This window comes from Motacilla alba, chromosome Z (genome assembly GCF_015832195.1).
Source record: "Motacilla alba alba isolate MOTALB_02 chromosome Z, Motacilla_alba_V1.0_pri, whole genome shotgun sequence".
Lineage (NCBI taxonomy): Eukaryota > Metazoa > Chordata > Aves > Passeriformes > Motacillidae > Motacilla > Motacilla alba.
This window is the reverse complement of record NC_052046.1, coordinates 332,728-353,930: the sequence shown is the minus strand read 5'-3', so window position 1 is coordinate 353,930 and position 21,203 is coordinate 332,728. Positions and strand designations below refer to the sequence as shown.

Sequence of the window (21,203 nt, the reverse complement as noted above, 5' to 3'; positions counted from 1 at the left end):
GAAGCTCCTGGCTCCCTGCCACTGAAACAGGCACAGGCATGAAGGGTCAAGGAAGACTTCTTTCTGTGGGAAACAGGGTGCTGCAGGAGGTTCTGCACTGAAGGAATCTCAGTCTGTCTCACCCTGGGAAGGGTATGGCAGTGGAGCAAGCAGCTCTCCAGAGGTATTAGGGATTTACAGCACTCCACGGGTGCTCAACACGGGATCCATCAGTTCCTTCAGTACCCCATCCTTAATTCCAATAACAACACAAAATGGGACAAACCCCTGCTATACCACCAGAGGCCTCTTCTCTCCTTAAACACCCTGTTCCCAAAAGACCAGAGGTCCAAGCTGCCTCTTGGTCACCTGAGCAGATCAACCTGGCTGAGCAGCACGGCATCTGCTTCCCAGCCACCAGCACTTCCCAGGAACCAGCCTGCAGTGCTCGGGTCCTGGCATTTCAGTGCTAAGGACATCAAGTAATCGTGTGCCCAAGGAGGTGCCACACGCAGGGCTCAGTGCCACTGTCACAGCTTTGCTCCCGCCAGGCAGGAGGGGACCCTGTGTCTCGGGGGGCACACCCGGTGCCAGGGCCCGCCCAGCACCGCCCTGCTGTGGGCTGGCAGCCCTTCAGGAGCCCAGCACAGGGCTGCCTGCTCTCAGGCATCTGCCACGTGGAACTCGACATTACTCCTGACTGATCATCTCCGTTTAAATAACAGCAGTGAAGCCAGATCAACCCCACCTATGGCGCTCCACAGGTATCCCACAAAACCACAGTACTGTGGCACAGTAGAAAGCACAGAGTGGATCTGTAAACCTCCCGGAGAACAAGCCTGACTTCCTAAATTTACTTCACCAAACACAAAAAGCCCTTTTTAATAAAAATAAGAAGAATTTAAAAAGCCACTCTGCTTAACAGATAAGCCAACATGTTTGCACACATGCTCCTGCTAGACTTGAAACACGCAGTTTCAATGGAGCAAATTCTCCAGCATTACCCAAGCAGGCTAATTCCTTTCAATTTATACTCTTCAAATACTTTCCTGCAGATAATGAAAATGTTTTTCCTAGAAAATGTAAACAAGTTTTGTGTGTTCTACTATCCCAGCTAAGCTTTCACAGGAAGTTTCTGGCAGGAGAAAACCAAAACAAAAAAAAAGCCTTATCTTTATGCTCAAAAAAAAAAAAAATTTAAAAAAATATATACATACACACCTTATTAAAAAGCATTAGAAGTAACTTGATCTCCAAAGTCTCCAAAGCCAGCTGCAAAGTCCCTCTGAGAACAGACAACAGACTGTGCTGGCCACACTGCACCCTAAGCAAAACCAAAATAAGAGTACCTTTGACCTGGCAAGTTAATGAGCTGGTGACCACCCTGCACACCAGTAAATCCCTGCACAGACACAGAAGCTAACTGTACAAGAGCTGTGTGGGTTTCTCCGTGCGTCCTGCCGGGCTCACGCTAAGCCCCATCGGGGCCGCGTGGCACGAGATCTCCTCACACCTGACAGGATAAATGCCCTTATTGCCCTACCTCCTACAACTCTTCCCAAACCAAGAAAGCATCAGGAAAGCTCCCCGCAGCCGGGTTCCGGGTGCTGTGAGGGGACACAGCAGCACTGAGCCCCCCGTGGGTGCTCTGCAGGGCTGCTGGCCGGCTCACAGGGGCTGGCTGCTGAAGAACGCCTTGGTCTCCCTGCACACGGGGTTGACGCAGAGCGGGCAGCACAGGGTCAGCTGGCGGGAGCACACCTCGTTGGACTGCAGGTGGGAGCACACCAGGTCTGCCAGGGCCTGCAGGGAGGGTGGGAAAGGTCAGAGGGAGCCAGTCCAGTGGTGCAATCCCCCCAGCCCAAGCTGGGCACCCCGTGCCCCCTGCACACAAACTGCGGCACAGTGACCCCTCCGTGCTGGGCAGATCAGGCACAAGGGGCTCCACGTCTGCTCTGAAACCCAAAATGCCTTAAAACCACCTGAGCACATCCACACCCAGCGGGAAACACAACTGCAAACCTGTGCAGCCACGGCAACACAGCAGATACCTTGGAAAACAGTGGATTTCCATTGAGAGACTCCGCTCTTCTGATGTTTTCAACTCCACACTGAATCAAAAATAAGGAGGAAAAAGTTAAACCTGTTCATCTGATCCTTCACTGGGTAGCCTTCAAATCTTCCCACTTCATTCAGAAGTCGCCCCAAAATGACAGGATTAAATGCAGTAGCATGTTTTTCAGTACAGCAAAAATTACTGTGGGGCAACATTACATTTTGTTGCCAAAAATAATTTTTTTGAGCAATATTTGCAACGGTTTTAAGTACCTAAATCTAGAAAGACAAACTCCCACCTGTTTTGTGGTTAAGCCAGTTCAGATGAATTTTTGATTCGCAGAAAAATAAAGCTAATCCCAAATAATATTGCAAGAAGCAACTACAAAGCAAATTGCAACCCAGGAGAAATAATTTCAGAGCAGCACTACCCAAACAGGGACCAAACCCACAGAGCACTCACCTCGTTGGCCAAAACCTGGGCGTACTCGATGTCCAGCTCGTACAGTGTCTCGATGTGGTCACTGGTGAATGCTATTGGGACCAGCAGCATGTTCTTCTTTCCTCGCTGGCACAGGCCCTTAATGGTCTCGTCTGTCTGGGGACCAAGCCAGGGCATTGGTCCAACCTGGAACAAAAAAGCACAAATAAAGGGAAAACACTCACTAAATCGTTCTTACAAAGAGCACCCACATCTCCCTAGGCAGGATGACGGAGGAGGTTATGGATGGGATAGAAACAGTCATTTTTATTTCCCTGCTTCCGGTTGTACTTCTCACTTTCTGAACATTTAATGAAGACACACTTCCCACCATTACATCTCAAAGGAAAGAACCTGGGCTGGCCTGAACAAGACTGAAGAAAATAACCAAAAATGTAAGTAAAGGTGTATTTTTTTCCAGTCCAGTAAGATCCTGCACAGGCTTTACCTGCTCAGCTCCCCTGAGCACATACCTTGGACTGCCACACCAGCCTGTAAGGGTTGGAGTAGTTGAGCTTCTCCATGACCCTCTGGACAGTAGCTCCCACTTCCTGAGGGTAGGGATCACCGCGGTTCACCACCTGCACCCAAACACAGCACACCTCTGGCACCAGAGAGCACTCTGGGGAAGGACCAGGCTTGCCTGGCACTTCCACAGCTGCGTGCCCACACCCTGCCCTGAGGGAACTCACAGACATGGGCAGCGAGTGGGCTGAGAAGAGGATGACCACCTCTTTCCTCTTGTCTGGTGGGAACAGGTTCAGCTCCTTCTGGATGTGATCGGCAAAGCACTGCTCAGGGAAACGCAAAGACCTGAGTGGGGAACACTGGAGGCATCCCTGCTCCCAGTGATGCAGACAGGCAGCTCCCATGTCCGTGCTGCCTCAAGCACTCCCAAATTCCCTCAGTGTGCACCACACTCGGGCAGTGTGTCAGGGAGTGGCACCAGCACAGGCAGCCCCACCCCGCCTGCCCTCGCTGGTTTTTTCACCTGCTCAGCACACCACAGAAACTGCAAACCCACAGGAAAGCACAAGCTCCCTCATAAAGACCAAAGAGACATTTTCTCTGGAAACAGAGCAGCAAAAAGGCTTCCCTTCGCTGCTCCTGCCACAGCCAGGAATTACTCTGTGCTGCCAGAGGGGAATCTGACAAACCAACATAATCTGTGTGCGCTGGTCACAGACCTGCTCTGAGCAGGAATTTGGGCTAATGGCCTGTAGAGGTTCCTTCCAGCCACCACCATTAGGGACACATCAGCCAGCTTTTAAAACAGGATGCACACAGTGGTCGCCCTCACACATTATCTTGCCAAAGCATGGGGCATGAAATAACTCTCCTTCTCCTGTAATTTCAGACATGGTAGGCAAGACCCATTTCATCACACAACTAAAATGCACCCTCAGATTGAAGCCTTCCTGTTATCCTTCCTCAGTATTTTTTTCTATGTTTTAAAAGAAAATGTAGAAACCTCAAAGCCTTCGGATCCACACCTGAATGAGAAGGGGATGTGTGGGCCATCGGTCAATTATGCTCCACTTCATCTTTGGCTTCTCCCCTTTCTGGTTATAGTAGCGATAAATGGCATTTAAACTGCTTCCTGAAACAGAGAATTAGCAACAAGCTCAGCCAGGCCACCAGCAAGCTGTCAGACTGGAGCAGCTTGGCAGCAAGCTATTACCATATTTTAAAATGCTACATAATTAAAACACAACCCTAAACCAGAGCTGAGAGTCTGCAGTGGGAACAGTTCCACCCCAGCTCCCACATCGCAGCAGCCTGACCAGAGCCCACATGGCTTCCCACCCTGGCAGCCCCGTGCCCTGCTCGGGGCTCACCTGTGGTGGAGCAGCTGTACTGGGGGTACTGGGTGAAGGCGATGGCCCTCTGGACACCGTCCCTCTCCATCTCCTCGACGGCCTCCTCGGTCAGCGGGTGCACATACCGGAACCCGATGTAGTACTTGTGAGGGGCTGCCAGCCCAGCACAGACAGGGGAGGCAGGGAAAGGGAGGGGAGAATTCACAGCAACACATCGTTACACGTCAAACACATAGCAACAGCCAGGCTGGAACTGCTGAAATAAACTTGCTGATCATTTTCTGGCTACTTTCGTAAAGCTCTGTCATGGAAGCCCTGCCTGTGGCCAAGCACATTTCTGGTACCTCACTCGGCTGTGATTAGAATTTAAAAGTGATTTATTTCATGGTTTGCTTCTGCAGGACCATCACTCGCCTGCTTCTCCAGCAGTTAGCAGAGGCACAGTTCCCAGCCTGGACAGAGCCCCAGTGTCTCACAGGGCAAATCCTGACTTGAAGGACGTAAAGGTAAAAAAGTGTCACTACGAGAAGCTAAATGAACACCCCGATGCCCTCACAGCTCCAGCTGCCCTCCCTGCCCAGCACGCCTGCTCTGATGGCACCCAAACCCCAAGGGCCAGCACTGGGGCAGCAGAGCAGTGAATCAGGCACACATGCTCTTCCATCCTGATTGTGGAGGGCTTTTATAAAAAGTTTCATGGCTTTAACACCTAATTTTGGCAGCAATGTGCTTCTCCCTGAGGACATCTCAGGTTCCTCCATTTTTTATCTCTAATCTTTAGGGTGCCAGCTTTGGGAGCACGGCTTGGTTAGGGGATGGGAAGCCGGCAGGGCTGTTTTGTTTTTTTAAGTGGAGGACAGAGGTTCTTAGGAGAACAAAAGCAAGTTTCTTTTTCAGGGTTTCCGGGTCAGTGGCTCTGAAACAGCATTTAGCAGGTTTCTGAAGGAAGCAGATGTCCCGTGCTTGGGCTCCACTCCGTACATTTATGCAGGATTCAGAAAACAGGTTTAGTCAGCCCCAGTTCTCTGCAGGAGGCAGGGGAGCTCCCAGCTGGGAGCAGCAGCACATAAAGACCCAGCTTCAGGAGCCCTTGAGCCAGTAACCTCATTAACATCTTTGAATGGCATTAGAGAAAGAAGTCTGACTAACCCCAGAGGGTTCTGTAGGAGTTTAACCTGGGAAGGGACATTTTGGGAAGAACTGGCCAGCCTGGAAGCAATACCCTCGCAGTGCCAGGTTTTGCTCAGGACCATGGCAGCAAAGAGAGGCGCTGGTGTCTGTACACAGGCTGTTTAAATGACAGTGACACCCTGCCCTGCTCTTGGCTTGGACAGAGCCAGCTCCCCTCCTAGCAGCTGGTACAGAGCCGTGCCTGGGCTTAGGATGAGAGCCCTGCTGCTGACACACTGAGGTTTCTCTTGATGCCCAGACCAGATCAAGGCAAAATGACCCTGAAAGTATTTCTTTTTGCCACACTTCACATGGTGCCAGCACCTCCTGCCAGTTACTGATTCCGAGGGCTCAGTATTCCCAGAGTGCTACCTGTGAGCACACCTATTCCCAAATGCTGTCTGCAAGCACCTCCACCTGTTCCAAGCCATTCTGAAGGAACACAGTGCTCTGCACGGTCACCTGGGATGCTGAGGGAAATGGCTGGCAGTGCTCAGCACATTCTATTGTTAAACTGCAGCTGCTGTCAAGTAAAAAAAAAGTCTCCAAAGGACTTATCAGGTGGGAGAGGTGCCCAGAGAAGGGTGTGACTGCACACAGAGTGGTCACCAAACAAAAGCAAGTGGGAGCGGGACACTCAGAAAAGCAGATAAACCTCCCAAGCCTTATCTGCAGAACCTGCTGGAAGGCTGGCCCCTCAGGGCTCCTGCTCCAAGAACACTCCTGCCTTGGATGACACAGCAGGCCTCAGGCTCTGACTGCACCTGCAGGGCCCACAGCTCAAACTGAGCTAGGGAGTCACATCTCTGCAGAAAGGACTGAACACCTCAGTGAAGGCACCAGTGACACACCACATTCTGAATGGATGAAATACATTTGGTTCTAGCCTTCCAAGAACACTGCTTTTAACCTTCCAGACCCTTGTGGCAGTCCTTTTCCTCTAGCCCTTTTGTAGCCAAGCCTGAGGCAGGTGCCACAAAGAGCTACAGAACAGCCCTGCATGAAAGGACATTCACAGGAGCATCTGCACCATTTCCCACCTGGTGATGCTACCAGGCAGAGTGGCACAGGCTACCCCACACCAGCCAGCACTGCCCCCAGGCTGGGAGGGATTCTGTGACACAGAGACAGGGGAAGGAGGCTGCATTCATGTTGGAAGTTTTCTCATCATGAAGGAGTGGCAAAGAGAGCATCTCCTTCCACACCAGCCAACGTGCCCTGCCTTATCTCCTGCTGTGTCCCTGGGTGGGGCTCGCTGCTATCGCTCAGCCAAGCCCGGCACTGCTCATCTACAAAGCCTTGTCTTTCCTCCAGCTGTCCTCCTCTCAGCCCTGAAGCAGCTGCTGAGAACACCACCCTGAACCCCCCTCCACACCCACCTCAGTGGCTCACATGAAATACATTCCCCTTTCTTCCCCTCTAAGCCCCAGCCAGTTGTCTTCAGGGCAGGATTCCTAGGCTCAAGCAGGGCTTTCAGGGCAAGGCACGATGCCTGGCAGTGCCACACACCAAGGGACACTCCTGGCACCTGCCTCTGGACACCTGAAAATAGCACACTTAGTCTACCACAGCCATCTTCCCATGATCACAGGAGAGGCAGAGGTGGCTCTCCGAGCCCAGCCTTCGGTAACAGCCTTACAATGAATGGAATCCCTTCTGCACTGTCTTTGCCATGGGATTTCCTCCCAGCAGGCAGGAAGTGCACACCGCCCCACGAGGAAAACCAGGCAGCCAAAGCTGCTTCAGGAAACACCGCCCCACGAGGAAAACCAGGGAGCAGAAGCAGCCCGTGGAGGCTGAGCAGAGCAGTACCAGTGTGAGGAGACATGCTGTCCAGCAGCTTCACCATGCCCTCTCCCTGCACCGCTGTCCACTTCTTGATGGGGGAGCCCCCGCCGATCCTGCTGTACTGCTCCTGGATCTTCGGGGTGCGGCGCTTGGCGATGAGCGGAGCCAGCTTGCTGCAGCACGGGAGAGGCACTGTCACCAGCACAGCCCCACCACCCTCCCCGAGCCTGCCTGCCCTGGCAGTCTCTGCAAATACAGCCGAGCAGCACGGCTTGTTTGATGTTCTATTCCACCAGCCTGCCCACACCTCGGTCTGCAGCTAAAAGAGAACAGCCACGGCACACCCGAGCCAGAGGGCTCCAGCACTGTCCCTCGCACTCACTGCTCCCAGGACGAAGTACTGCCCTCCACAGAGGCAAACACCAGAGCTCGGTATTTACAGCAACACCCAACACCGCCTGTACCACAGGAGATCCCAGTGCTGCTCACTTTTGAACTGGAAGGGTCATCAGATCTCTGTCCAGGAAGAGACGCAGCAGGAAATCGTGGACGTCATCCAGCCGCTCCGGGCCCCCCATGTTCAGCATCAAGATTCCTGTTTTAGGTTTCCTAGGGAAGCAAGACACATTTCAAATCCTAGTGACCCACTGCTTGTATTTTTATTACGATGGCAAAACAACCAGCTCATCCTCCCACATCTGCCTTTTGCAAAGGCAGCTCCTACCCCAAGGCTCCTCCTGCTTATGTAAACACTTGTGCTGGAAACAGGAATGGCCAGACATAAGTATCTGCATGATCTTTGCTTTTTAAAAAGAAACCACTTTGTAACACAAACTTTAGCTGGAAACACACTAAGTAAGCTGCCTCGCTGCTGCTGGCTCTAAGGGAGGTTATAAAACAGGGTCTCAGCTGTGCTTTCCAACCAAACCAAGCAGCAGCTTCCCCAGAAAGCAGATGAGCCACTCACACAAGTCTTTGTCCTCATTACTGTGGGGACACATCTCATCTCCGGCAGCAGTGACAGCAGCAAGAAGCCTTTCCACACACAAATTCACTGCAGGCCCAGTTGTGTTTGGGTTGGGTTTTTCCAGAATGGATTTTCTATCTGGGTGCAGGTCTGGCACACTGTTGTAAGGATAACATCCCACAGGGCACAGCAGCACAGATGGTGGCATCAGCATTTACAGAATGGCTGCTGATCACAACTCTCACCCAATTTCCCCACGGAATTGCTTCCCCTGCCCAAGGGAGCCCAGAGACCAGGACCTCACTTCCCCAGCAGATGGTTCAGGTTGCACAGGGAGCTTTGCCCTTTTGTTAAAGCCAAAGTCTCACAACACGGCACTGAGAGGAGCCCAGGCCTGCCCCAGTGTTTCAGGACCTCAGCTTCCACTCCCTTTCTGCTGGAGTGTGTATCAGAAGGCTGCTGGATGAGACCCAGGAAGCAGGAACCAGAACTTCAAACAGTGATGATAATGAATGTCCTTGCACTGCTCCTGCAGCGCCTCAGGCCTGACACGGGCCTGGGCCCAGGGGCTGTGCAGAACAAGGCTGTCCTTGTCCCGGGCTCAGGAACAAGGCTGTCCTTGCCAGGGGCTGTGCAGAACAAGGCTGTCCTTGCCCTGGGCTCAGGGGCTGTGCAGGAACAAGGCTGTCCTTGCCCCGGGCTCAGGAACAAGGCTGTCCTTGCCCCAGGCTCAGGAACAAGGCTGTCCTTGCCCTGGGCTCAGGGGCTGTGCAGAACAAGGCTGTCCTTGCCCTGGGCTCAGGGGCTGTGCAGGAACAAGGCTGTCCTTGCCCCGGGCTCAGGAACAAGGCTGTCCTTGCCCCAGGCTCAGGAACAAGGCTGTCCTTGCCCCGGGCTCAGGGGCTGTGCAGAACAAGGCTGTCCTCCCCCAGCTGGGTGAGTGCAGGCAGGCAGATACACAATCACACGCCCGCAGAGCACCCCAGCCCTGGGCTGCTGGGCTGCTATCAGGACAGGGCCGGGGCCAGGGACAAGGACAGGGCCAGGGCCAGGGCCAGGGACGGGGACAAGGATAGGGCCAGGGCCAGGGCCAGGGCCAGGGCCAGGGCCAGGGACAAGGACAGGGCCAGGGCCAGGCACGGGGACAGGGCCGGGGCCAGGGCCAGGGCCAGGGCCAGGGCCAGGGACAAGGTCAGGGCCAGGGCCAGGCACGGGGCCAGGGCCGGGGCCAGGGCCAGCAGGGCCGGCGCACACCCACCGCTGCTGGGGCTGCTCCCGCGGGCGCGCGCTCTCGGTCACCGCCGCCGCCGTGGCCTGGCCTCTCCATCGCAGCGGCACCCGCAGCTGGCTGCAGCTCCTCAGCACTGCAGAAACACAACAGCACTGCTCACCTCTGCCCGGGGCAGGCACAGCACACAGTCCTGGCCAGCTCCAGCGCTCTCACTCGGGCTCCAGGGCTCCAATCACAGCCGGTCAGGAAATCCTGCAAGCTTCTGCCTTCCCTTGAACACTCTGCACTTACAGCTCTGCAGGTACCAGGCAGCGACCAAAACCCAACCCAAAGCCTTGCTAATCTGTGAGTTCCAGTCATAAGTCCAAAATAACTGGTGACAGCAGAGCAGAAACAAGGGGCTGACCCTGAGGAATAAGACTGTGTCACTCCTCGTGGGTCAGACACACCTGGGCTAATCCCAGACAGGACAGGATTTCCACACCATGTCTACAATGTAGATGAGACATCTGCTCCTGTTGGAACACCGAGCAGCAACTCCAGAATCCATGTACCTGCACACCTGGGCTACCTTCTTTCTCCCTACCAGCCAGGCGATGCTATTAATCTGGATTTCAGCATCACACAAACCCCAGGGTTTTACAAGGCTGTGCACATCCCCCTCCCTCTCCAGCTCCCCCAGAGCCTCTTTAGCCACTGGAAAGGGCTCTGCGGTCCCCCTGGATCCTTATTTTCTCCAAGCTAAACACCCCCAGCTCTCCCCGTCTGGCTCCAGAGCAGAGGGGCTCCAGCCCTGGAGCATCTCCAAGGCCTTCTCTGGACTCACTCCAGCATCTCCTTATGTCTGGGGCTCTGCAGCTGAACACAACTAGATTATCCTTAAGGTTCCTTCCAGCCCATTCCATACGGTTCCATGCAATTCCATGCTGGTTACAGCCTGCCCTTTCAAAGGCACACTTCGTTCTCCTCGGGAGTTCACTGTCATTACATGGTATTCTTTTAGCGCAGAAATAGTGTGAATTGCTCACGGTGAAAAAAAATAAGGTCAAATTCTGCACCCCTGTCTCTCCGGCAATTGTTCAGGGCGACATTTCCCCTGTCAGACCACAGGAGCTCAGCAGCAATTTAGCCCCAACAGCACAGAGCTCCTCAGCAGCCAACCCACCCGCTGGGAAGAGCATCTCACAGCTCACAGCTCTCTAATAACCTCCTGAACAGATGCTGAACGGCCCCAAAACCTGCTGAAATCAGCGGCAACAAAACGCATCCTGCAAATCCAGCCTCTTATGAGTGCGTAGCTGTGGATGCCTGCGTCTGCACTGATACAAAAGGCTGCAAACTAAAGAACTTCAAGCATCGGTGATGCCTGAAAGGTCCTTTTCAAATAATCATTTTTTACTTCCACTTCTGGGGTTATCACTTCCTGAGGTGCTGGCACTATATGCCAATTATAGAGAACAATAAAAAGGGAAGTTTCAATGGCTGCATTGATACTTCTGCACTGTAAGGACTTTTGTTCTTGGCCGAGAGGGTGGCTGGGCACCGAGCAGGCTCCGCGGGGAACGGTGACAGCCCCGAGGCTGCCAGAGCTCCAGGAGCACCCGGATAACGCTCTCAGGCTCAGGGTGGCACTGCTGGGGTGTCCTGCGCAGGGCCAGGAGCTGAATCAATGACCAGGAGTCCCTTCCAACTCAGGACATCCTGCAAGTGTGTGACTCAGGGTGAGCTTTAGGCACGTTTCCACCTGCATCATGAAGGACACAGCGCAGAATGAGACGCGCTGTGGAGGACCATCCCAGCTGGATGGAGCACTGACAAAAGCGTTCTTTCACAAGTTTTAGAAGCGGCACCGCGGTATCGAGCCGTAAGGCGAGTACCGGGCTGGGTAAGCTCACAGTGCCTCCGGGCAGGGACCCAGCGAGCGCCGCACGGCCGCGGCTGAGGGGCGGGAGGGCAGCGCGGAGCCTGCCCCGCGCCCGGGCTCACACGCAGCTCCGGCAGCGGCAGCATCTCCCCACGCCCGCCGCCAGCCAGGAGAGCGGCCGGCTGACGGCGCAGCTCCGCGGAGGGCAGCGGCTATCAGCATTTTATAGTCTTTTCGCAGCAGAGAGCGGCAGGCCGGGCCGGCAGGGCCGGGGCGCGCTGCCCGGGCCGGACACAGCCCTGCGGGCTGCCCGCGGAGACCCCGCGGCCGCGGAGCCCCTCAGCGCGGCGGCGGGAACCGCCATCAGCGCTGAGCCACCGCCGCCCCGCCGAGCCCTCCCGCCGCCCCGCCGAGCCCGCCGCCCCGGCGCGGTCAGCGTTATGAAAGGCGCCTCTCGGGCGTTGTGTAACGCCGTGCCGGCGGAGCCGCGGCGCTCCCGCCCGCGCAGCGCCCGCCGTGTCCGGTCAGCCCTCAGGCCGCCCGCCGCCCCCGGCCCCGTTCCCGCCATGGCGGCGGCGCCCTCGCACTCACGGTGACGCCCGGCGGCGGCGGCGGCGGCGGCGGCGGCAGCCATCTTGGCCGCCCGCATTCCCTCAGACTGCCCCGCCGCCGCCCCTCGCCTTCCACCGCCCCCGGCACCGCCCCGGCGCCGCCCCGGCACCCGCACGGCACAGGGGCGGTCCGGGGAGAGCCGGCGGCCGTCCCGGGGCGGGCGGCCCGCGAGGGGCGCTGCCCCCGCTCCCCCCTGCAGCCCCTGTGGAGTCCTGCGGAATGAAGGCGAGTGATCCCCGGTTTGAAGTGACGCTCTAAACTGCAAAACGTTTTAAAACTGCAAAATCTTCTAAAAAGAGATTTAAAATGTTATTGTAAAAAAGCTGGAGGCTTTCTCAGCGGGCGGCTCACGAGAGACGAGGGTTCGGTTCCGCGCCCCGTCAGACACATGGGTGCAGGAGCACGGAGCTCACTGCTAACCTCCATTCCCGGCAGAAACTGAGGCACTGGAATTCAGGCTTTGGAAAAGCTGCCCAGAGAGGTGGTGGAGTCACCATCCCTGGAGGTGTTTAAAAGGCATCTGGATCTGGCACTGTGTGGTGCGGTTTAGTGGTTTAGGAATTCCAGAGGTAGTGCTAACTTGGTGGTTGGACTTGATGATTCTGTGATAATGATACTGCGATTTAAAGACAAAGGAACGAACACCACAGCACTTATCCTGCACATGTGGGTGGCTTGCATCCCACGTCTCAGCAGGCCAAGGGCAGATCCAGCTCTCGGTGCCAAAGGCTGGCAGCACCACGGTCTCCTCAGAAGTGCCTTACAAAGCAGGACCAGGTAAACTTTAACACACATAAATATAAAATAGTGCATGTCAGGAGTGGTAATCTAATCAAAGCTAAAGGACAGTCATTCCAAAGCTGCAGGGACGTGGCTGAAACGTCCTGAAACCAGTGCTGGCAGCCCAGTTTACCAGTTCCTAATCCAATTACCAATCTGACTGTCTGAAGACACTGTGAAGGAAAATGAAAGTGAGGATGAGGAGAGATCCAAGTTCTGATTACACATTTTCTTCTCTTCTGCAGGCTTGTTTTCCCTGTCTAATAAAAATAAATGCAGGTTCTCCTGTGTTCCAAGCAGCTGCAGCATCTTTCCCAGATCCCACCCCACCTCTCTCCACCAGCTGCTGAGGGAATTGCACAGCAGTCTCTGGTAAGTTCCACAGCATCTTTCATCCGGTCACCTTTTAAGCTCCTTATCTGATCTGCCTGTTCCATGAGCACTTCTTAAGTCCTCAGCCCTTCCTCTAGCAGCTCCTCTGATAAGGAGGCCTTTAACCTTTACAAAGCAGCTCAGCCCTGCCAGGTTTAAGGACTGAGAACTCATCCCAAACAAGGGATGTTTTTCTAGAAGCATCTTTTCCTGACACTTCTACCTTCCCATCACTTCAGGCACTGAAAGGAAGTATTTTTATAAGTATTTTCAGAAGTATTTTATCAAGTCTTTACCTGGTGCCAGAAGTCCAGGCTGCTCCCCCCAGCACTGCTGCCTCGGCAACCTTAGTCAGCACCACACTGATTCTCTCCAGCACGTTTCACTGGGCAGCTGAGGTGGTCCCTCCAAATTAGAAAAATTCATGTGTCTAAGTTAATTAGTGGGGATTTTGTTTATAAAGGGAAAAAAAAGCTCATGCCAGTTCTTGGGATATATTTACTGCACTTGGGTAAGTGGGTTTTTGTCCACACTGTATCAAGCAGCAAGCTCCACAGACTCAGTAAAAGGAACAGACATTCAAGTACTGTCTTGCACACCAGCTTCTGTTGCCATAATTTATTGGTTGCTGATTTAGACCAGTTTACATAACATGCAAGATGAAGAAAACCAATCACTTATCACAAAAATGTGGGTATCCACAGCTCAACAATTCCAGGAGTGAATGGCAAATCCAGCCCAAGTCTCGGTGCAGGTGGCAAATGATGCACCTGCCTTTTTTTCTCTCTGGTAAAGGAATTGCTTTATGACTAGAAACAATACCGATGACTCCACAGATGAAGTATTTCATTATCCCTATTTGATAAGCTCATTACGGCAGGGAAGCTGCTCAGCTGCAGTAGCACAAGGGAACAGGGAGCTGCTCTATGAACACCCCCAGCGTGACAAGGGAAAGCCCTGCTGGGACTACAGTCTGGAAACCCAATGTGTTTCAGTCACTATTGCTCCGGGTCTCAGTCAGTCACTTCTGGCTGCAAACAGGGAGCAAAAGGCACCACGACCCCCGTGCCCAGGGGCCATCAGACACATCCAGCTGGGCGTGCGTGGACCCGGGGCAGCTCCATCCACAGCCCTGGGGAAAGGGAGCAAAGCCTGCCTCGCCAGCCTCAGCCTCAGCACCGCTGAGCAATAAATACTCTGAAACAAACCCCAAAGCCCCAGAGCCAGCCCGCCCCTCCGACAGCGTTCTGTGCACTGTACTACACACCCTGCTACTGAATCAACTCAGAGAACCCCCATTAAAATCAGCAGGAACCAAAAACCAACAGTGCTCAAGACACTTATTCCCATTTCTATCCTTTGTTCATGCCTCTCCATACCATTCTCACGGGGCACTCTTAGGGAATTTCAAGAGCTTGAACTCCTGACTTCCCCAACAAGAAACCCCAAGAGAAAAGAGATTAAAATGGAAGCAAATTTAAAAATGAAATGATCAAATGCCCAGCATATTTTAAGTCATGGAAATTAAAAGCCGAAGTGTATCTTGTTTTCTAAACGACAGCTTATCAGGATCTTTGTTTTGTGATGACTCAAGAGCATAAATGCACCTAAACAATTTTTCTAAGGCTTTTTCCAGTTAATTACTAGTATTTTGTTTTAAAAAAGAGGTGGTTTTTTTTTTCCTTTTCACATCCTAAACTGGTATTTTAATTAGCAACAGGTTGCAGGAAGTCTTGTTGTCAGACAGGCTGTAGTACAGCAGCGTGTAGCATTCTTTCCCAAGCACCAGCTGCTCAGTTTTCCAGGAGTTTTTTCCCAGGGATGGCTAAGGTTTGCAGCGCTGGACAAAGCGTGGGTAGAGACAGACATCTCGGATATGGTGTCTGTTCAGAATCCAGGTCAGGAACCGCTCCAATCCCAAACCGTATCCTCCATGAGGGCACGTGCCATATTTTCTCTGAAATCCAGGGAGGGGATGTTACACATTTTCTAGTAATTTGTAGTTGCAGTAATACCACCAGAAACAAAGCAGCCAAGCCCTCTAGGAGGGGAGAAGCCCCACGTCCCGTCTGAGCCCAGCACACGGGCTCTGTACTGACCTGATCCGTGTACCAGTAGTAGGGCGTGGGATCGATGCCCTCTCTCTTGTAGCCCTCGAGCAGCTCCTCGCTGTCCCAGATGCGCATGGAACCGCCCACGATCTCGCCCACGTTGGGCATCAGCACGTCCACCTGCAGGGCACACGGCACGGCCCGCTTACAGCCAGAGGGCACCCGGCACGGCCCAGTCAGCCGTGCCACGGCACCCGCGCCAAACCTGGCAGGGCTGCTCCGAGGAGCCTCCTGCTGCTCCCGGGCCCTCACGTCCCCACTGCTCCAAGCTAGCCCAGCAGGCAGATCCACTCACAGACTCGGTGAGGCGCGAGTCGTCGGTGCAGCGCTGCATGTAGAAGGACTTGATCTCTGCAGGGAAGCGGCACAGCAGGATGGGCTCGTTAATGGTGTCTGTCATCAGCCTCTCGGGAGCTTCGGGGATGTCCTATGGTTAGAGCAGGCTTTATCCTTATTCAGCACCAAAACTGCACCCACACACAAGTCCCACGTGAAGCGGGCATGAAACCAGACAGTTTCAGACTGCACATGTCCACGCTTTCATCCCAATGTACCTCAATTCTTATAACAAACTTACTTTAGAAGAAATAAAAACCCACACGTCTGGGGAAAAAAAATCTGTTCATTAAAATCTAAGTCTCCCCAACATACAGGACAGAAAACCAAGGGGAAGAAAATCCTGGCTATGCTGTCAAGTTCTCCTGAGCTCCTTCAAACAAGTGTCTCACATGCTGCAGAAGGGTGGCCAGGGGATTGATGACAGGTGACAACACACGTTTCTATGCCAGTGTTGAAGGACATCTGGTCAAATCCCAACCCACAGCTGCATTCCTACATGACACTACTCCAGCTCCCAGCAGGACATACCTCCCCAAACTCATAGTAAGTGCCATCTTCCTTCTTCACATCGTGCTCCTTCAGCCACTCGATGGCTTCAGCGTAGTTCATGCGTCGGAAGGGACGCTTGGGGGGCTGGAAGCCCTGGGGATAAGAGCAAACACAGGCGCAGGAGCACCATTTTAAAAGTGATACTCTTCTAGCTGATCAGCACGTCCACATCCTTTCCCAGCTCACATGACATCAAACTATCACTTAAATAAACAAATTAAGCTCAGTACTACAAAGCTAGAACCAAACACAACCATCTCAGGCCCAGTAAATCTCACAGATCACCTGGGAGGAAAGATAGGGAAGTATTTCCAGAGCTTTAGGGCTCCATGTTCCAGGGGAGGAACTGGAACACCACTTGTTTCATCGCTCCCTCATGCTCCATCAGCAAGCACCAGCTGGTCAATACCCAATCTCTGGGATGGAGGGTTTTTTTCCACTGGCACAGCACACACGTCCACAAATGCTGGCACACTGCTGGCTTCTGGAGCATGCTAGCAGGGAACATATTCCCCCACAGTTCCCTGCTTTGGTCTTCACCAGCCTTGCAGTTTTTTCTTATTATGGTTAATATTTTCTTATTTTATGTTTAGTTTTTTCTTATTCTTATTATGTTTAATATTCTTCTTGCCATTACAAATAGCAAGTAAGCTCACTGCCATGCCCCGCATCTCCCAAAGGAATGTGCTGAGTAGGAAAGGCTCAAGGCTGTTCTCTTGGCTGCTCCCATTGCTGCTGCCTACCGGGTTGAGGTCGTACAGTAAGCTCGCTGCAGGTGATTTCAAGACTCTGTCTACGACATCACACACCAGGTTCTCCAGACGGTCCAACAAATCCTCAAAACTTATAAAAGGACATTCAGCTTCGATGTGAGTGTACCTGAAACAAAGCGACACCACTGCAAAGTCACGCACCAGCAACACAGCTTTAGCTATGAAACAAACTCATCTAAAAAACCCACAACCCTTTTACTCCCACACCATAAAGGAAATCCAGCTGTTTAAAAAGAAACAAGGACAGCTGTCCATACTCTGCCAAGTGCCTGCGCGTCCTGGACTGCTCAGCTCTGTAGGACTGAGCAATACAAAAGACATCTCCCAGAGCTGGCAGGCAGGTCTCCAGGTAGAGCTGGGATGACTGGGTCAGGTATGCCTCTTCACCAAAGTAATCCAGCTTGAACAGGGTGGAGCCTCCCTCCACCTGCGTCTGCACTAAGGTTGGTGGCGTGACCTGTAGGAGAACAGGGCTGTCACTGCTTGAGTGAAGAACTGAGGGCACGGATGAGTCAGGGCACTGGAGCACTCACTTGCTGACCAGGGAACACACACTTACTTCATAGTATCCGTTGGCAAAGAAGTGATCCCTGAAGGCCTGCACAACCATGGAGCGCACCTTGAAGATTTTGGACATGTTCTCGCCTCGAATCATCATGTGCCTGTTGTTGAGCTGCACGTCCACCTCTGAGTCCTCGTTGAGCAGATTGTCAGCCCCTCCTGCTGGGGCCAGGCCGATGAGCTCCCAGTAATCACAGCTCAGCTCGTGGCCTCCTGGAGCCTGCCAGTGGGAGAGAAACTAACACTGGGGAAAAAGTCCACTGCTTGCCCCTTGGATGTGTTTTCACAAGGGCTTGGAGTGATGGAACAAGGGGGAATGGCTGCCACGGACTGAGGGCAGGGTTGATGGGATGTTAGGAATTCTTCCCTGGGAGGGTGGTGAGGCCCTGGCACGGGGTGCCCAGAGCAGTTGTGGCTGCCTCAGCCCTGCGAGTGTCCAAGGCCAGGGTGGAGGGGGCTTGGAACAATCTGGGACGGCGGGAGGTGTCCCTGCCCAGGGGACACCACTGGATGAGCCATAAGCCCTTGCACCCCAACAGTCTGTGACTGAGCTCTGCTCTCACAGCTCCCCCGTGTGGTCACCCCGACAGCCTGTAAGCAGAACTAAATCCATTTTAGTTCACTGCTATTTTCAGGGTACACATGCAGATTTTCAAGGGCTAACCCACAGATTTTTACCAAAATGTGACAGTGGGGGCTCACATCACCTAACCTTGGGTCGAGCCTACCAACACACCTCAGTAAAAGAGATGTGAAAAATTCTTAGCCTCACAAAATAAAAACTGAATAAACCTGTTAAGGAAAGTGAAACCATGCCATTTCCTTAACATAGCTCTCCATATTATAGTCTAGGAGTTGTCTATCAGTGGCAAATCGTTTCAGGCAGAAGCAGAACAGTCACACAGTTCACCTGTCTCACACTGGACAGCACAGCTTTGTGGAGCTTTGTTCTTTCTCTAGCCCCATTCCCTCTGAAATAATCCAACGGTTCCCTCCCACCTCTGCTTGTGCCTCCCTCAGGACACCAAAGACCCGAGAGGGAGGAGAAGAAGCCGGAGGAGCTCCTGTACCTGCTTGCCCTGGGGCAGGAGGTTCAGCGTGCCGTACACCACCACGCTGCTCTCCGTGGACAGCACCAGCCCGTTGTAGCACTGGCACTGCAGCGAGACAGACAAAGGCACAGCTGAGCAAGATTTTACCCCTCACTTTCCTACAGCATCCACTGGAGTCACAGAGCAGCACACAGTCACTTCTAAACAGCTCTCACGCTGACAAACTGCATCCACTGGAGTCACAGAGCAGCACACAGTCACCTCTAAACAGCTCTCACGCTGACAAACTGCATCCACTGGAGTCACAGAGCAGCACACAGTCACCTCTAAACAGCTCTCACACTGACAAACTGCAGTGACATACAATTTAACAGTAACACAACTGAGTCAGTAGATTGAGGAGAACCTAACAACATCTACGTAAGAGAACACGAGATGAGGTATGAACTCTCCAATTATTGACAGAACACAATCATCACAACTTACCAGCTCATCAGAAAGGACACACTGAAGAAACCCTGTGCCATCTCTCAAGACAATAAACATCAGATTTTTCCCTAGTTAAAAAGAGAAGGAATTTGGTTTCACTATGAGCAGGTGCTAGTTAGTTCCTCATTTGGCCGGACTAGTTTAAAACACAGAAGTTGAGAAAATTTTGCAGGACTAGCCTCCAAACTGAAAACCCCATAGGCTTTGAACTAAGAAATGTCTGTATGTCCACACATTAGGGGGAACTGTCAGTGTTGCAGTGATCATTGAGATCAACCAAAGAAGGCACCTAACTGGTTTAAAAATCTCAGACCACTGCTGTCAGACTCATTCTGTGTCCAAGTTTTGAAGGCCGCTGTCCTTGTTCTATCACCCTGCACGGGCTCAACAATGCCTGTGCTTTACCTTGCCTCCGTAACCTGTGGATCCAGCCAAAAATCTTCACTCTCTGCCCTCTGTAAGCCTCCAGAGCATTGATCTTCACCTGCGAGGCAGGGAACGAAAGCCATTAAATAGGGGGATGGTTCAGCACCTCTTAGAGCTCATCGAGACCCCACCCCAGAGCAGCACAGTCTCTGTGCTGACCAGATGCCCTAGCACAGACCACGTGCCAAGGCACGGGATCATACTCACACACTTGGGCTCTGGAAGACTGGGATCATTCTTGATAACAACCTTCTTGGCTTCCTCCAGGTTCTTCTCTCTTCTCAAGAGATCTTCTGCCTGGTTTGAATAAAATTACTTATTAAACAGCTGCAACCAGGCCAGTTGTAAATAACATGTGAAACAGGGCACCAGTGAGGAACAACCTGCAGCTTTTTCGCAGGGGCAGGAACGATGATGACACTGTAATGTTTTTGGAAAACAGTGGTGCTCTGTTCCTTTTGCAACCTACCTCCTTCTTCTCCTTAGCTTCATTTTTCATCTGTTCCCTGTGCCATAGCTTTTTGACATTCTTCATCTGTGATTTGGAAATGATGGCCCATCTCTAAAGAATTCAAGGAGAGCAAGAGACAGCAGATTACAGAGTGTCCCTTCACACCAAAATGCAGTAAATAATTCCCACTAGGAAACCCTTCAGTGCCACAGCACCTCATTTTCTTTTTGGGAATCCACATAAATTGTAGGAAATGGCTCTTTTCCTGCTGTCATCAATGCCTAAAAAAGGGGAGAAAATAACCAAAATGAACCAAAGTCATCCTTATAGAGCCTAAGCAGGCACCTTGCTCCTGCTCAGGTGCAAAAACAGGTACGAAACTCACATTTAAAAATCACTTGCCCCAGAACACATTCCACACTGCCAAACAAAGCATGTGTTTTTCACACTCACCTTCAACACAGTCTTGAATGGTTTCTTTTGCGTTCCATCACCAGTGGAGTCATTGCCCTCTCGTTCAGACACATACAGCTCTTCTGGGATACACGACAAACACGGGCAATTACTCAAAAAAAAATTACGAGACAGAAAATGGACACACACGGATGTGTCCCTGCTCACTGCAGGGGGCTGCACGAGCTGATCGTTAAAGCCTCCTCCAACCCAACCCCTTCTATACACCGAATCTTGATGGTTATCAGCACTGATAAACCTTCAAATGCACCGCCTGCTCAGTCAAGATAAGAACTGTATCATACATTTCATTAAAAAAACCAATCCGTGCAGCGTGTTCGCCCAAATCTCAAGGGTTCCCGAGGTACCGAAGCCCCGGAGCCACCGGCCAGAAGGAGCAGCCCTTTCCGGGCACAGCTCTGCGCAGGTAAGCAGGGAGAGGGGGCGCGGGGCCCAGCCAGGGCAGCGCTCGGCTCGGCCCTGGCCGGACCGAAACGAGAAGCGCAGCGACCCCTCGGTGCCCGGGGAGGGCCCGGCGCTGCGGGACAGCGGCCCGGCGGGATGAGGGGATGGGGGCCGGGGTGCGGGGCCGGGCCCCGGGCTCTCACCGAGCGCCAGCGCCGCCGTCCTGCCCAGCACGTCGCCCGCCATGGCCGCGGCGCAGGAACTGCATCACGGGCGGGCTGAGCCAACGCGCCGCCGCCTTGCGTCAGCCAGCCCGCCCTGCCCTTCCGTCCCCGTCCCTTCCCCGCCCTTCCCATCCTATCCCGTCCCTTCCCCGCCCTTCCCGTCCTATCCCTTCCGCTCCCTGCCCTGCCCTGCCGCGCACACGGGCGGGGCGCGGCCCGCCGCTCCGCCCCGCCAGGTGCTGACACGTCGG

General features: G+C 53.2%; 2 protein-coding genes and 1 long non-coding RNA gene across 4 annotated transcripts; 1 reads left to right on the top strand and 2 right to left on the bottom strand.

Moving 5' to 3' along the window:
- Positions 1-589: 589 nt before the first annotated feature.
- FECH (ferrochelatase) lies at positions 590-12,004 on the bottom strand. Its single transcript, XM_038124261.1, has 11 exons — positions 11,947-12,004; positions 9,519-9,624; positions 7,783-7,902; positions 7,318-7,466; positions 4,354-4,488; positions 4,009-4,115; positions 3,208-3,306; positions 2,989-3,096; positions 2,498-2,662; positions 2,031-2,090; positions 590-1,782 (listed from the first exon to the last, which is right to left on the bottom strand). The coding sequence occupies exons 1-11, from the start codon at positions 12,002-12,004 to the stop codon at positions 1,648-1,650; spliced, it is 1,242 nt and encodes a 413-aa protein (XP_037980189.1). The 3' UTR covers positions 590-1,647.
- Positions 12,005-12,050: 46 nt separating this feature from the next.
- Positions 12,051-18,597, top strand: LOC119695541. The gene is made up of 3 exons (XR_005255245.1): positions 12,051-12,744; positions 12,993-13,119; positions 18,473-18,597. It is a non-coding gene; the product is annotated as an uncharacterized LOC119695541 (long non-coding RNA).
- Positions 13,707-21,067, bottom strand: NARS1 (asparaginyl-tRNA synthetase 1). 2 transcript variants are annotated; one of them, XM_038124259.1, is made up of 15 exons: positions 20,932-21,067; positions 20,324-20,406; positions 20,086-20,151; positions 19,889-19,981; positions 19,627-19,716; positions 19,399-19,477; positions 18,991-19,061; positions 18,523-18,609; positions 17,451-17,672; positions 17,149-17,348; positions 16,862-16,997; positions 16,098-16,211; positions 15,526-15,657; positions 15,219-15,350; positions 13,707-15,076 (listed from the first exon to the last, which is right to left on the bottom strand). In XM_038124259.1, exons 1-15 carry the CDS (start codon positions 20,972-20,974, stop codon positions 14,945-14,947), a joined length of 1,680 nt encoding a protein of 559 aa, XP_037980187.1. In that variant the 5' UTR covers positions 20,975-21,067; the 3' UTR covers positions 13,707-14,944. The 2 variants fall into 2 exon arrangements, with proteins under 2 accessions (XP_037980187.1, XP_037980188.1); XM_038124260.1 differs by having other exon boundaries at positions 20,324-20,403; positions 20,932-20,995.
- Between the last annotated feature and the right edge of the window lie 136 nt (positions 21,068-21,203).